General features: G+C 30.7%; 2 protein-coding genes across 3 annotated transcripts in view; one reads left to right on the top strand and one right to left on the bottom strand.

Moving 5' to 3' along the window:
* LOC145193223 (uncharacterized) overlaps positions 1-15,563 on the top strand; it is a 36,187-nt gene that overhangs the window by 19,129 nt on the left and 1,495 nt on the right. Inside the window, exons 2-11 of the mRNA XM_090077295.1 lie at positions 10,235-10,974; positions 11,062-11,349; positions 11,465-12,257; positions 12,348-12,512; positions 12,625-13,522; positions 13,616-13,835; positions 13,992-14,319; positions 14,505-14,725; positions 14,831-15,137; positions 15,220-15,497. Coding sequence (XP_089933421.1) covers positions 10,294-10,974; positions 11,062-11,349; positions 11,465-12,257; positions 12,348-12,512; positions 12,625-13,522; positions 13,616-13,835; positions 13,992-14,319; positions 14,505-14,725; positions 14,831-15,137; positions 15,220-15,497 — 4,179 coding nt within the window. The 5' untranslated portion in view covers positions 10,235-10,293. The remainder of the gene's footprint in view (positions 1-10,234; positions 10,975-11,061; positions 11,350-11,464; positions 12,258-12,347; positions 12,513-12,624; positions 13,523-13,615; positions 13,836-13,991; positions 14,320-14,504; positions 14,726-14,830; positions 15,138-15,219; positions 15,498-15,563) is intronic.
* Positions 3,189-5,285, bottom strand: LOC149892237 (uncharacterized). 2 transcript variants are annotated; one of them, XM_090077302.1, is made up of 3 exons: positions 5,037-5,285; positions 4,713-4,833; positions 3,189-4,278 (listed from the first exon to the last, which is right to left on the bottom strand). In XM_090077302.1, the coding sequence occupies exons 1-3, from the start codon at positions 5,064-5,066 to the stop codon at positions 3,737-3,739; spliced, it is 693 nt and encodes a 230-aa protein (XP_089933428.1). In that variant the 5' UTR covers positions 5,067-5,285; the 3' UTR covers positions 3,189-3,736. The 2 variants fall into 2 exon arrangements, with proteins under 2 accessions (XP_089933428.1, XP_089933427.1); XM_090077301.1 differs by having other exon boundaries at positions 3,189-4,353; positions 5,037-5,208.

Raw genomic sequence — 15,563 nt, 5'->3', positions numbered from 1 at the left:
ATTTCTAGATATTTTTGTTTGTAATATATGTCTATAAGCCTGATTTTTTTCACTTCATAAGTCCTTCATATTTTTACGATAAAATAAAATAATTATAAAATTATGGTTGGCTAAAACTTACTCACAGTACTTGTATGTACACACAAGCAAAAATTTTGCTTATTAAAATTTATATCCGATGTTAAAAACTTTTTCATCAGAAAAAAAGGATTCTCCATCTTGTCTTCGTATTGGTGAATCCAATGAATTAGCTGTGGTCTTTTTCTTACAGCGGCGTAGAATGGTTTTCAGCCACCTGGGGCACAGGCCAAATTCTCTTTCCCCATATTTAGATATTTAAATTTAAAAAACTTTAAAATTTTTAGAAAAGATTACGATTATGCATTTTTATTGAAAAAATAATATAATTAAAAATAAAACTTCTGTCTTTAACTAAAACTTTATTCATCTACTTGTTCTAAAAGAAAAATCATGATCAGCATTACGTAACAGGCTGGTTATTTTCAAATTAGAATTGAAAGTTGATTATAATGTTTAATTGCGGGAAGTTGCTTGCAATACATTCCAACAGATTTATAGACGGTTGTTTTATTATGAATAAAAGTAGGATTGTAATATTCACTATTCAGATTGAATTACCGATTTATCCTTATCTAACTAGTATAGGACCTAAAAAAAAAATTTTAATTATTGGGAAATTTTGCCGTCCCTCCCCCGCTTTCAAATCGCGATTAGAATTATTTGGTTCTATCTCCTATTTTAAAAGTTAGGAGAAAATGTGTTATTAATTTTAGTAAGTAACAATTGCTTTTAAAATACACTCTATTTTACAAATTTTTTTCTAAAAAATTTGCTTAAACATAAATTATTTAAAGATACGTTATTATTTCTTTAAAAATTAAAGCTAAAATTTTAAATAATTTTTACTATAAGAAAAAAATTAAAAACTTTCTCCCAACATTTAAACTTGGAGATAGAACAAAATAATTCTAACCTCGCGATATGTTGCCACTGTTTCGGTATAATAGAAATTTTTTTACAGGGTGATTCAGCTAAATTTACAAAGGCATAAAATGCGTAAATTTATACATACCGCAAACGCGCCAATCGTATTCGTTTAATGATTTAAGTTATCAATCATGGATAAAGAGATTAACTGCAGCCACATTTTATTCATTTCCTATTTATCAGACTACTTCTCTCATTTGTTTCCTCTAGGAGATCAACCTTCAACTGTCATACAGAAGCTGGGATTAAAAAAAAATCAAAACAAGGCTATGTACAACACAAGACTGTGTACCACAGGTTAGTTCATAAGACTGAATATTGAATGAAAGAAAAGAGAGGAACTTTTCGTGCATCAAACACTAAGAAGAAGGCAATACAGCTAATTATGGGAAAAAAATCGTCAAAATTTAGCTCGTTCCCTGCGAAATCTAGCCCATGATTACATTTTGTCACAAAATTCCCCGCAATATTAAAGATGATCTACAGGCATATCTGGACGAGGAATATGTGATCTGAAACTTATGGATCCAAGTGTGAAAATTAATCATCATTGTTACCAGGAAGAAATTCTTCGTAATACAGCCTTGCCGTGGGCAAAAGCAAAGTTTTGAGATGAGCCATATCTCTTCCAGCAGGATGTTGCAAAGGTTTGTTACTCCCTGTCATTCTCTTGAGATTCTCATACCAGCTGACGAAAATTTATCTGAATCACAGAAACCATTGTTTTTATTTTTTTCTGTAACAGAAAACATACAAAGAAGACTGATTCTTATTTTGTGACGCACAGCTGTCAAAAAGACAAGAATGATTACAATGGTTTTCTTCACTAAAAGATTTTACCTTTTTACCTTAGCGATAAAATTCCACATGAAAGAACAAAGTTCATTTGGCCCTTATCTATGGATATGAGTTGAATAATAAAATTCCTTTGTCAGCAATAATTTTTCCTAGTATGTATTACTATATATGGCTAGAAAATATTCCTGGTTAGCCTTAAGTAAAGTCTGGTTCAAACCACGCTCATGAGTGTGAGTATCAAATGCTACGCTCACGAGTATCAAATGCTACGCTCACGAGTATCAAATGCTACGCTCACGAGTATGGAGTAAAAATAATTTTTTCCAGAGACAGACCAATTCTTATTTGCCAGGAGATGTTTTGAATGAAGAAAAATCGAAAAAGGAATATTATTGTACCACTTCCAAAAGGGTGTACATGGTATATTGAATAAATATTTCCAGTGAATTAAAGAAGTCTCAGTTTCATTAACCAAGATATTCAAAATGAGTGAGGCTAAGAAGTTAGCAGTACCATTTTATTCCTAAAATATTGAATGCAGGCTGAATGACCTTCAACAGATCTTTGCTGAACACAAACCATTTTTCGTATATTGTCTACATGAGAGATGGTTTTTTAAGTTCTACACCTTCAAAAATAACGCTTGTTTAATTTTTAGCCTTAGGGTTTTTAGGTGGCAAGGAGAAGGAAACTTTGAGGTTGCAACAAAATTCGTCTTCCTACTAATTTAGAGATGTTTGCTATGTTCTTCGATTTTTCGAAGACTCTTTTTACTTTGAGTAAATTTCGCCTTAACGCTCCTACTTTTTTAACAATTTTTGGAATCGGTGTTTCGGATGAAGTGAAGCAATACTTTTTTCCTTTTTGGCTTCCATTACGAAAAACAGAACATTAAATGAAAATAATTTTACATGATCGAAACAATTTTAGCCCTTTCATGCACCAATTATATTTCTGTAACTAATATAACTCGTAAAAAATCATCTACAAAAATGACAGTGGTACTATGAAATGTTAAATTAGACTTTTTCTACAGCCTTTTTCAACTCTCATTTATAAAATAATATTGTTTTCAATTGGTTAGAATGCATCATTTGAATTGGGGAAGCTTAGCTTAATTTGTTGTTATACAACAACCCAGCGCATGAAAGGGTTAAATAGAAATAATTTTACTTGGATAACAACTTATAAACAATTAAAATTACGAACTGTTTTAAGTTTTAGCTTCCATAGATCATAGTTAAATATTTTTGGTGATTTTAGTAAAATATCAAAATTCAATTCTCGATTCCTAAAAACATAGGAATACTTTTATAGTCGCAATTATCACTTTCTCAGTGTTTTTAATATTTGGAATATTTAAAGATCAAAACAAATAACTACTAATCATAGTTTTTATTTCATAGTTAAAAGTTTGTACCAAATTGAACATCGGTTTATGCTGTTTATTTAAAAAAATTATGTTCTAAAAAAACATTTCCATCTTCTCTTTATACTGATCAAATATTCGCCAAAAGTTTGTCAAGGAAAACGAAACCACTTAAACTAGTTTTTCCCAGAACGATGATACGGTTTGATGATCAAAACGATGGAAGGTTTTTCTGTTTGATTACGTTAAAAGTATTATTAGAATGTTTACATTTTCTCTGACTGGCACCACTTTCAGAACTTTTCTTTACAATAAACGGGAATTTGTAACTCCACAGCTTTTTATAGAACCTTAAGACTACCTCTCAATGTCTCTTCAACAGAACAAAAACAGTTAGGTTAATTAAACAATGTAAAGAAGCCAACTGATTCATTTTATATCCTTTAGAGCAACTTCTACACCCTCAACTGGTTATCGTTAACGTTCAAAGTATGTCCTAGAGAGAAACAACCATTTAAATGGCATGTGTTTCTCATTTATATGAGTCTAGTATCTCTAGTCTTAGTGAATTTTTAAATGACTTTTTAACGTCACTCTTTGCGTGAATGATTTTTTACAAATAACACATAGGTACGGTTTTTCTCCGGTGTGAATGCGGATGTGAGTTCGCAAGTTAGAAAACTGGGAAAAAGCCTTGTTGCAGTATTTGCAAGTAAATGGTTTTTCTCCACTGTGGGTGCGGTGATGATCACGAAGATGCGATGATTTGCTAAAACTTTTAACGCAATATAAACACTGAAACTTTTTCTCCTTTTCTTTGTGAAAAGAAGTTTCGTACCATTCTGATTTTTTAGCTGATAAAACAGCAGGTAAAACACGATGCCGATTAATAAATATTAGACTTTCATTTATGCATTTTACTCTATCGGCAATACGGAGATCCATTTCTTTGTTATTTGAGGTTATGTTTTTATTGGATGCATCATTTAATGGCCTTTTGAAACATTTGATCTCATTGACAGCACTTGCAAACGGCGCCTCGTAACTGTAAAATGGTTCTCGAGGAAGCAATCTTTTACGAAGGTTTGGTTTTGTATCAAACTCTTGGTTAAAAAAAAACGGATAATGGGGAAAATTATAATCACCTTTCCCAACACATCGATCATAAAAAGAGCGTTCTAACCAGAAAAAGAAAAATTGTATACATATATTTACATACATACATACATACATACATACATACATACATACATACATACATACATACATACATACATACATACATACATACATACATACATACATACATACATACATACATACATACATACATACATACATACATACATACATACATACATACATACATACATACATACATACATACATACATACATACATACATACATACATACATACATACATACATACATACATACATACATACATACATACATACATACATACATACATACATACATATATATATTTATATATATATATATAAACACACACACATATATAAGGTTTAACAAACCTCGGTTTAACTTATTGCAGGTACATAAGGTTTGATGGGAAAATCCACGATACGGTTTGATATGAGAAAAACCACGGTAAAGTGCTCTGTAAAAACCCTGAGATCTTCTTTGGTCTTCTAGCTAGTGTTTGAAAAAATTTACTGCAAGTCTTTAAAACATGCAAACTTTAAACTGAATTTGAAACTTTGAATTGAATCTCAACGTATTTTGTAAATACTCATTTAAACTTGTTTTGATTAGCATTAAAAAATGAAGCTAAATTAAAAAAAGAATTTACTAAAAGGCGTAAAAAAAAAAAAAAAAAAAAAAAAAAAAGGTGAAACCTTTTGGTGCACAATTCTTCTAAAATCCATGATTCTTCCTCCCTCATTGTAAAGACTATATTTTTAAAACCGCTTTTATAGATGCGTTCTGTACCCAAAAAAAACGTCATATTTCTTTCACGTTTTAAGGTAAATTTCTTGCAACTGTTTGGTTCACATCAAAAAGCTGAAATACTATTGCAGGATAACAGTCTAAGTTAAACAACATATTAACAAGGAGCACGTTGGCAAATTAAACAACAATCGTCATTTAATTAATCAACAATTATAACCATCGTCGCTGAATTATCAAAAAGCAAAATATTCAGAAACATCTGTGTGTGAATGGTTACATAAATAGATCATAGCTCTCTTTTGTTGAATAGCAAATAAATGTATTTTATTTTATCCCAGACTTATTCACCTTCTAAACTGATATAAGTTTTGGTCGCAGACCTTTGTCAATTAAAAGCGACTTGTAACGAAGTTGCAAACCATTATAATCTTACGTTTTGTTTTAAGTTAAAACCATCAATTAAAAAAAGGAATTTGGTAAAAAGGTTTACAGAATGCCAAATTAAATTTCCTCATACACTATTTGCTCAATAAATAAAAATACAAGAAAGCTATAGGAGTTTTTTCTACATTTATTTTAACTATTTTAAAAAAGCTGGGTTGATTTGCAGTTTTCACAAAATCTAGGCAAATTAGTTTTTGTGTTAAAATGAATCTATTGGTAAAGGCCTTTTTACTTAGTCAATTCAAAAGCAAAGTCTAAATTTGAATTTCTTTAGAAAAATGGTATGAAATAGGTAATCTACCAACTCTATATTTTGTAAACTTGATTTAACTTGAATTTATCTTAAAAATGTCATAAGAATTGGTTTAACTGCCCTTGTTTTGTAATGGATTTTCTTCAGCTATAAAGCATTCCTTCTAAGATTTCTTTTTTAATTCTTTTTTTTTTTTATTAATTTTTATGTAAAAATTCTTATATAACTTCCATTCTATAAGATTGATACAGCGACTCTCGGACGGCAACCATTATATTTTTAAAAAAGGTGAATGAAATTTTTATGTCGTTCCTTTAAAAAAATAATTTGTGAAAAAAAAGTAACATAAAATATTTGTACATTAGGTATGTAGATATTTATATCTTTCTCTAAATATTTGATCTTTCTAAAAGAAATTTTCAAATATTTAAGAACTCTGTTAAAAATCATCAGCTAAAATTACAAGAAGTTTTTTTACCATTTCGAAATGAAAAACATATAGAAATTGCTGCAAGAGGCTTCTAGTTTTAAAAGAGAATATATTTCTGGTCGTATTGTTGTTATTTAACGTTTGGATTTCATGCAGTTTTTAGAGCATTTATTTTGACTCCATATATTTTAACAAAAGGTCTTACAAAGGTCTTAATCTCATTGGGTTTCAAAAAGTTTCAAAAAAATTTTTTTTCGTTTGAAAAGTATTTAGAGTCGTACGCAGTATTTAGCAGGAAAACACCTGCTCTATTTTTATCTGAAAATCTTAACTGGAGTTGATTCGATTGGCGGAATAAATTACTCTTTTTATTGGCGCAAAATCAAGACTTTCGATATTGTATTCTATCAGACTTATACAATACAATGTCACCACGACCATATTATAGATCCATATTTTTTTGAGTTATGTCGCGTTTTAGCAAATCGTCTTATTGAAAACTATTTCTTTAAACTGTGGACAAGTTTGTTTGTTAATTGGAATATCTTTATATAGTTTTTTAGTTTTCTCTTATATAATTTCTATAAATATTAACAGAATTGTAAATTAAAATGATAATATCTCTGTAAATAATATAGTAGCTTTATAAATGTCATTTTCATTGATTTTTATAAAATCTAACAGTAAGCTGAACTTCTTTAAAGATATGTAGGGCTTTTGAAAGATCTGTAAAGCTTACTCTTGAATGATCTGTTAGTTAAAAGACAAGAGCAGAGCCTAATATAGAACCCGTGAAGAAATTTTTTAGTGCTTTTTAAAGACCTGTGAGGTAAGACCTGTAAGGCTTGCTCTCAAAACACCTGTAAGGTAATATCTGTAATGCTTGCTCTCGAGACACCTGTAAGTTAAGACAAGAATGAAGTCAATTACAGAACATGTTTAGAGTTTTTTTAGTGAGTTTTTAAATTTATTAAGATAAACAGCTGCTTTACATCCTTTTTCAACGTTGTTTTCTCGGCCTCAATAAATTGCAAGGGCCAAAGATTCTGAACTTCATCATATAGACCGTTGAATAAGAGGTTAGCTAGGATGCAAAGTTGTTCAATGCATCCTAACCATCCTCTCATTCAGTTTGATGATTCTAATGATGAACAAAACCATTGTTTGATACTATTATTTTTCAAATTTAAATCTGAGAACGTCTTTTTTACTTATTGCATATCCTGTTTACTTGAGGTTGGTTTAAGTGAAAAATGTTAGGAACGCTGGTTAGGCTTTCTTAACAAAAAATATTTCATCATACAGTAAAATAATTGCTCTCACAATTGACCCCCCGGGATATAAAATGCTCATAGAACTCAATCAATGTATTTTTTTATTGAGATTAAACTAACTTCATATACTTTTAACAATCAATCGATTAATTAAAAGATAAAACCATCTCAACTGCATTTTATGCGTTATAACGGAAGCAGAAGCATTTGCAGAATTTATATAAGAAATTTAACGAGGGCAGGCAGAATAGAAACTATTTAACAATTCTTTAGATAAAGTGTGTTATGTGTATCTTCACTTTTATCACCATTATTCAAAATTTAAATATAACAGAAATTACATTTACCAAAAAGTAATTCTGTTACTTTTTCTCTTTACAATTTATAACAAAACAGTTACAAATAGCTTTTGGTTTCATTTTACACTTCAAAATTTTTAATTTCGTTTGAATATTTTTTAACTTATTCTTACAGACAAATTAGTGGGTTTAATAATCTTTTTAATGACTAAAAATTCACCTCTGTTTATTAGTTTATTAATCCAAAACCATTTTAATTAGGAAATAAATAGACAAAACCTTTCTTAACCTATCCACAGTATTTGCAACTTTTTTAATCATTTCCGTTAAACTTATTACAATTATGTAGAAGCGGAGGACGAAATGAAAACGAAAACTTCCGCATTCGAGCTAAAGCAGACGTCCGTTACAAATTATCTCCATGTTAATTTATTTGTATGATATATATATATATATATATATATATATATATATATATATATATATATATATATATATATATATATATATATATATATATATATATACACACACACACACACATATATATACATATATACATATACATATGTATATATATGTTTATGTATATTATGTATATATATATGCATATATATACATATATATACATAATATACATTTATAAATAAACATACATACATACATACATACATACATACATACATACATACATACATACATACATACATACATACATACATACATACATACATACATACATACATACATACATACATACATACATACATACATCCATGCATGCATGCATGCATGCATACATACATACATACATACATACATACATACATACATACATACATACATACATACATACATACATACATACATACATACATACATACATACATACATACATACATACATACATACATACATACATACATACATACATACATACATACATACATACATACATACATACATACATACATAAAAAGTTTACATATGCAAAAACAAGTGATTACTAAATGTATTGTGTAACAACCTCGCCTTAAAAATAATTGTGAAAGTTTCTGAGATGTGAACGTTAGTTAACCTCGTGTTTTCGAAAAACAGACTGAATTTTATTATCTCATTTATTCCATTGCTTTTTTTTAATAAAGCTGAGTTTTACTTATTAAGAAAGAAAAATACTGGTGATTATAGATATATTTTAAACTAATTACATCGTAAACCATTTTTCTAAAACAAAATATGTTTATTAGAATAATTGCAAAATATGCTGCCTAAAGAATAGTTTAGCTGAAACAACTTGAATAACGAATTCTTGAAAATTGAATAACGAAATTTATTTTGTTAACTCAAATCATTTCGGAACCCGACATGTCAGTGAATTTAATTTACTTAAACCATCGGTTTTTAGATGCATTAAATTGATTAGGCTATAGGAAAAAATTAGTGTGATACTTTAGGAAGCCATTAGCACAACTTTAATAACGTGTTTCTTAATTGCAAAGTAATTTATATTGTTTGCAACTTTTTTGCCACGAATGACGAATATCCGTAATTTTGATGATAAGTAAGAAATAATTCACGTAAATTCACGTTGAACTGCAGTGAAAATTTATTGCGGACTGAACTTCCATCGTACACGTGAATTTTAGAAAGAGTAGCACACAGTTGAATGTAAGTTGTTTTATAAGAAGATTTTTGGCTCTAGACAGTGTTAATGTAAATACTTATGCTGTAGATGGTATTTTCATCTCCAATTTAAACAATCGTTAGGTGCCTAAAGAACAATGTATCAACGTGTTTAAATGAGATACATTCTCTTTGCGGTGAATTTCTCGTCAAATTGATAGGAATATGGTATAAATCTCTAATAAAAATGGTATGGTATAAGTTAAAATGAGAAAGAATTTATCACAATTTTTTTAATACGTGATAATGGTAAATGTCAAGTTTAGCGTCTTTCATCATTTGCATGAAATTCTGAATGCGTAAACAAGGAGTGTAAGTTATTTTGAATCGTTTTATATTCAAGTTACAAAAGTGAGGTGTAAATTTAATTATGGGTGATGTTTAATTTCAATCCTCAGCCTAACCTCATCCCTGACCGGTTCAAAATGAAACGTATTAAATTAAGGTAGCGAAGCTGAACTTAAATTGTGAGAGTAGTTTTGCACGACATCTTTTTATTTCTTTTATTTAAAAAAGTTTATAAACTTTGTTAGTTATTATTAATGAAAGTATTTTTTTTTGTGGGGGATTTCAATTACCAAGCTTTTTATTTATTACCTTTTAATTGAATAATAAAATCTGTTTCTAAGCGATTAGTTTTAAGCAAGGAATAAATTACCTTATTGCAGCAATTAGTGGTAACGTACTTACGAATCACTCGGAAAAACACCGGGATTTGAAAAATAACATCTACACGGCTTGTTTTAAATTTTTATTGTAGGTACTGGAATTTCCTTTAAGCACATCAAGGTTGTCTGTTTCTCATGAAAAGATCCGAATATGGATGTCAATACTGAAGGTAAAACCTGTGATAATATAGAAATGCAAGAAAAAGGGTACGTAAACAAAGGCGGGGCTGATAACGAATCTGTTAGCAGCGAAGGCTCCAGATTGCATCTGATAAACGGTATTCCATCATTTAGATACAATACGGAACCAAATCGATCTGTTGAACTTGATAATGGATTGAGCTACAGAAAACATAATCAACTAGGGCCTTCTTACTTAGATTGCTATAACTTTATTGGATTAGAGAAGCAGCCATTTAGTGGAACAACGTCCACCCTACCCTCATCTATTGGAAACGATAGACCATTTACAGTTGAATGTATTGACGAAAATAAAGGAGACCGTAAATGGTTTAAAAAAACATCAAAAGTGCTTTCCGCTTTGAAGCTTATATTGGGAATTTCTTTGGCTGCTGTTACACTTGCATCTGTTCTCATCAGCAAATTCACTGTACTATCGATTGCTAGTCGTTTGAATAAAAACAAATACAATTCAACGAATAAGTTTTCATGCGATTCAACAAAAGTCGATTCAGACTGCGAGCGCGAGACTGCTTTGGTTATGTTATGCATTATAATGATGGTTCCACCAGGTTATACTTCATTAAAGATGTTTATTTTCACATGTAGAAAAATAACTCATCCATGGCCAACCAGACTTGCAATATTTTGGGTAAATCATATTATTTCTAATTAAAGCACTTTTAAACTTTTTTTAATTGAAAAAGTGAACTTGAATTTAAATTGCTTACAATTATAGGGTGGTGTCGGAACAATTCTTGAAGTTGCTGGGTTATCCTTATTTTTTGTTGGTGTTGTACACGATGTGAAGAATACAGATGTAAACATCATTCTAATGAATGCAATATTTATATTTCCTGTGTTTTCCCAGTTTTGGGAAGAACTAAATTCATTAAAAGAAGAGAAAAAAATGGAAATTTCTGTCACTCTTTTTAACAAACGAAAACAACAGCATCTCCAGAATATTGTTTTAGCTGTTATTTCGTTTATTTTGCAAATTGGAGGTTTATGCGGTATTATATTTTTAGTGAGTGGCTTTTTTCTATATTTAGATCTCTGTATATTGATTTGTTTAGAATTGTTCAACAAGCTATTATTTCGCTCAGAAATTTTAATTTTGAAAAAGGCAAATTTATTTTTAGGTTTGGTTGAAAGGTCATAGTATTGAGACAATAGTTATTTTACCTATCTCTATTGGTTTGTTAAGTGTTGCTTGGAGTCCAAAAATTCGAAAACTTCAAATTGATCACGATCTTGCATATGTGTGGGGCGATTCTTCATCAGAATCATTTGATCGAAACGGAAAAACAAGAAGAAATCATCTTGCGAGACATTTTCAAGAAGACTCGATGAACGAGGAAATCAACGATGGTGCACAAAATTTTAATATGAAGACAAAAAATCAAAAAACTTTTAAAAATGAAGCCAAAAAGATTATTGTTCAAACCAACACGTCGCGCGGAAAAGCCACGCTCATAAACTCGCTGATTAAGTTAATTACTATTCCTGCTTTTATTGTAATTTATGCGTACTTATTTGAAGTTGCAGACGTCACAAAAACCTACGAAGGCTTTATTGGCATTATGCCTAATTCACAGTTAGGTTACATGTTTTTCTTACAGATTGCATCAGCATTTATCGGTTATCATTCGGCTTGGATTGGATGCATGATAACTTTACAAAGAATGTGTTTTGCAATTCCGCTGACACTATGTACGCCTTTATGTATTGGAATTGTACTTTTAAAAAAATGCGATTTTTTTAGCATAGGACCTTGCATAACCTTTACATACAACAATAGTGGTCAATGGGTGACAGCTCTGAGTGTTCTCTTATGGCTTGGTCAATTTTTTGCTACTACGTATTATGCATGGAGAAGTCAAGAATTTATAATGGCAGATGAGGCTACCTTATTTTGGCTTCCTTGTTACGATGGTAAAAAATACGTTCTTTTTTTTTTTTTTCAAATCAAATTTTCGTAACTTTTTGTTTTAAATACTAGGAAATTTTTGTTTTAACTACTAGGAACTCTGCTGGAACAGAATATTTTGTTAAACAGAAAAAACGAAGCCACGAACGAGTTTTTCGTAAACTATAGAAGTTTAGTCAAAAAAAGTACAATTTACATATGCACGACAATGTATCACGAAGCTGATTACGAAATGGAACAACTTCTGTTTTCTATTGCAGGTATTATTTTTCGGGTCGGGTACTATTCGTCTTTTTTCGGGTGATTTTATCGATGATTTAAAAAAACTTTTTAATAAACTAAGATTTTTTAACTTTGTTTTTATTGCTCAAGGAGTTGATCGAGCCCGTCACAGCGAAGGTAGAAAATTTGAAGCCCATATTTGGTTTGATGATGGTGTGCGAGATAAAACGCTCAAAACATTTGCTATCCAACTTATTTCACTCCTTCCGCACACTGTTCAAGCGTTGCCAACTGACGTTTTAAAAACGGATGCACCTTATGGTGTGGAATTAAAATGGATTCTTCCTGGTGGCATGCCTTTCTATATCCATATGAAAGACAATTTCAAAGTAAAAAATAAAAAGCGTTGGAGCCAAGTAATGTACATGTCATATGTTCTTGATTACAGAGAAAAAGATAATCTTGATCACAGCTTCATTCTTACAACTGATGCCGACGTCAAGTTTCAGCCAGAAGATGTAACAGCACTTATGGACTTTATGAGTAGAGATCCATCAGTTGGTGCAGTTTGCGCTAGAACTCACCCCATGGGAAGTGGTCCAATGGTATGGTATCAGATATTCGATTACGCTATTGGGCACTGGTTGTTAAAGGTTGCGGAACATGTTATGGGATCAGTACTTTGCTCACCGGGCTGCTTTTCTGTATATCGTTGCACAGCTGTTAAAGATATTTTACCTATTTATGCTACTTCAGTGGAATGCGCCTTAGATTTTTTAACAAAAGATATGGGAGAAGATCGATGGTTTTGTACACTTATGGTTGAAAAAGGCTGGAGACTCGATTACTGTGCTTCGTCAACCGATGTTACGTATTGTCCCGAAAACTTTGACGAATTCTATAAACAAAGACGACGGTGGGGCCCATCAACTCTTGCAAATCAAGCCTTACTTGTTCAAAAGCAATCTGTTATAAGAGCGTCAAACGATCACATTAATCTAATATTTGTTATATATCAAGTTCTAATGTTAATTTCCACTGTTATTGGGTAAGTTTTTTTTGCTACAAACATTTAGGATTTATTATAAATGCCATGTCAGTTTGTTTCAATTTTTAAAGAAATTTTTTTTTTAAATTTTAGACCTGGGACTGTACTATTACTGGTTTCATCTGGTTTGAGTGCTGCCTATCCAAGATATGTTACGTTAGCGGAAATGTTTACTGTTAATTTATTCATCCTTGTTGGTTATATTATCATTTGCTTATACTTTTCACAAGATTTGCAGATTAAAAGTGCACAATTGCTGACATTTGTGTATGCAATTGTCATGAGTATAACAGTGGTTGGCCTAATGATACAGGTAGGTTCGACATGTAACAGTTGCTAATACAAATCCCTTTGTAAATAATTTTATAGCACTCAATGCAAACAGACAAAAAAATTTTTACAAACTTTTTTTTGTTAGTTTGCAAAGTTTTTACAAGTAAAACTTATACAACCTTTTTGTGCTTTTAAGGTTTCAGATGACTTATCAAAACAGAAGCGATTTGGTACAGAATGGTTTCTAAGAAACTCAACTGGAGATTTTGTAATTCCTACCTTTGATTACATACCTCCAAATAAACTGCCTTTAAACTCAGCCATTCATTCGCGATTTATTTTACAATTAACTCCACCCACTCTTTTTTTGTTCTTCTTAATTGGCCTTTTTGTAATCACTGCGGTATTGCACGGAATGGAGGGGATCCAGCTTGTGCATGGTTTATGGTACCTGTTAAGTTTACCTTCGGGATACATATTTCTTATGGTCTATTCTTTAGCAAACATCACTGATAGATCGTGGGGTAAGTCAACATCATTTTAGCACAGTCACTCACTCTTTCGCAGTTTTTTAACTGATTTTTGCAGTTCGTTGGAGAATTTTATGACTTTCGACGGTTTGATTTGTGTCCATTTTTACAATGTTTTTTTTTTTTACTTAAAATTTTACGCTAAAAAATTTACGGTGTGGTTCAAATTTATTTTACAGGCACTCGTGAATCAAAAATTGCAAAACAAAAAGCAGAACGTGCTAAATTGTCATGGAATCATATCATTTGGTTTAAATTTAAAGAGCTCTTTTTCTGTTGCTTTAAAGATGAGCGACAAAAAATATATGATAGGACTAGGGTCAACAACATACCTACATTAGATCCGGCTGTTAATACTGCAGAAACTGCGGCGGAAGAAAAAAAGAAAGAAGAAATGATTGTAAAGTTTTTCCCTATTTTATTTACATCGAGTTTTTGAAAATCAACTTGGCCTATGGGAAGTTTAGATGCTTTTTAAACTGTTTTTTTTTAAACTTCTGTTTAGAAAGCAAAAGAAGAAAGAAAAAAAAAAAGGGACGAAAAAAGAAAGCAAAAACTTGCAATGATAGAAGAACAACAAACTCTTTTAGGTGACCATGAATCTAATGTTGATCTAGACGCCGACTTTGCTAGTTCTGAAATTATATCAGTTGCCGATAGCGATTGGGTTGCACCTAAGGAAAGAGAGGCGAATTTTGCAAGAAGGCACAATAAGATTCGTCGCTATCAAAGTCAACGCCGCCCTAAACAGCATAGAACTGACCCATCATCAGCTTATCCAAAAGTAGATGATCCAGCGATATATGAAAATGGTAAATTTTTCTTTTTGTTATCTGACTTTTTTTTTTTTCAACGTATATAATTAAAACAGCCGATTAATATCTTATAATGTAGGTTTTGATCAAAGTGGCGTTTACATAGGGGAAACTTTAGAAAATTTCTCAGAAGATAACGAATATTTTATGACTATGAATATAGAAGACTGGTTAGACGGACCCTACGCTCAGTATATTGAGAATTTCAAAGAAGCAGGTTACGATGATACCACTTTCTTAATGGGAATGAAAGAACAAGATTTAATCGATATGGATATTGACAATCGTGGGCATCGTAAAAAGATTATGGCAGAAATTAACCGCCTACCACCAGAAGAAATTGATCAGGATGTTCCCGTAAGTTTTAACGATTTAACTGTAACATATTGTCGGTAATCTTTTTTTTATTTAACGAGTTTTTGT

The sequence above is a fragment of the Hydra viridissima genome, unplaced genomic scaffold (assembly GCF_058129835.1).
Source record: "Hydra viridissima isolate aposymbiotic clone 2 unplaced genomic scaffold, HvirCarnegie_v1 scaffold_2, whole genome shotgun sequence".
Lineage (NCBI taxonomy): Eukaryota > Metazoa > Cnidaria > Hydrozoa > Anthoathecata > Hydridae > Hydra > Hydra viridissima.
This window is presented reverse-complemented; position numbering and strand designations above follow the sequence as displayed.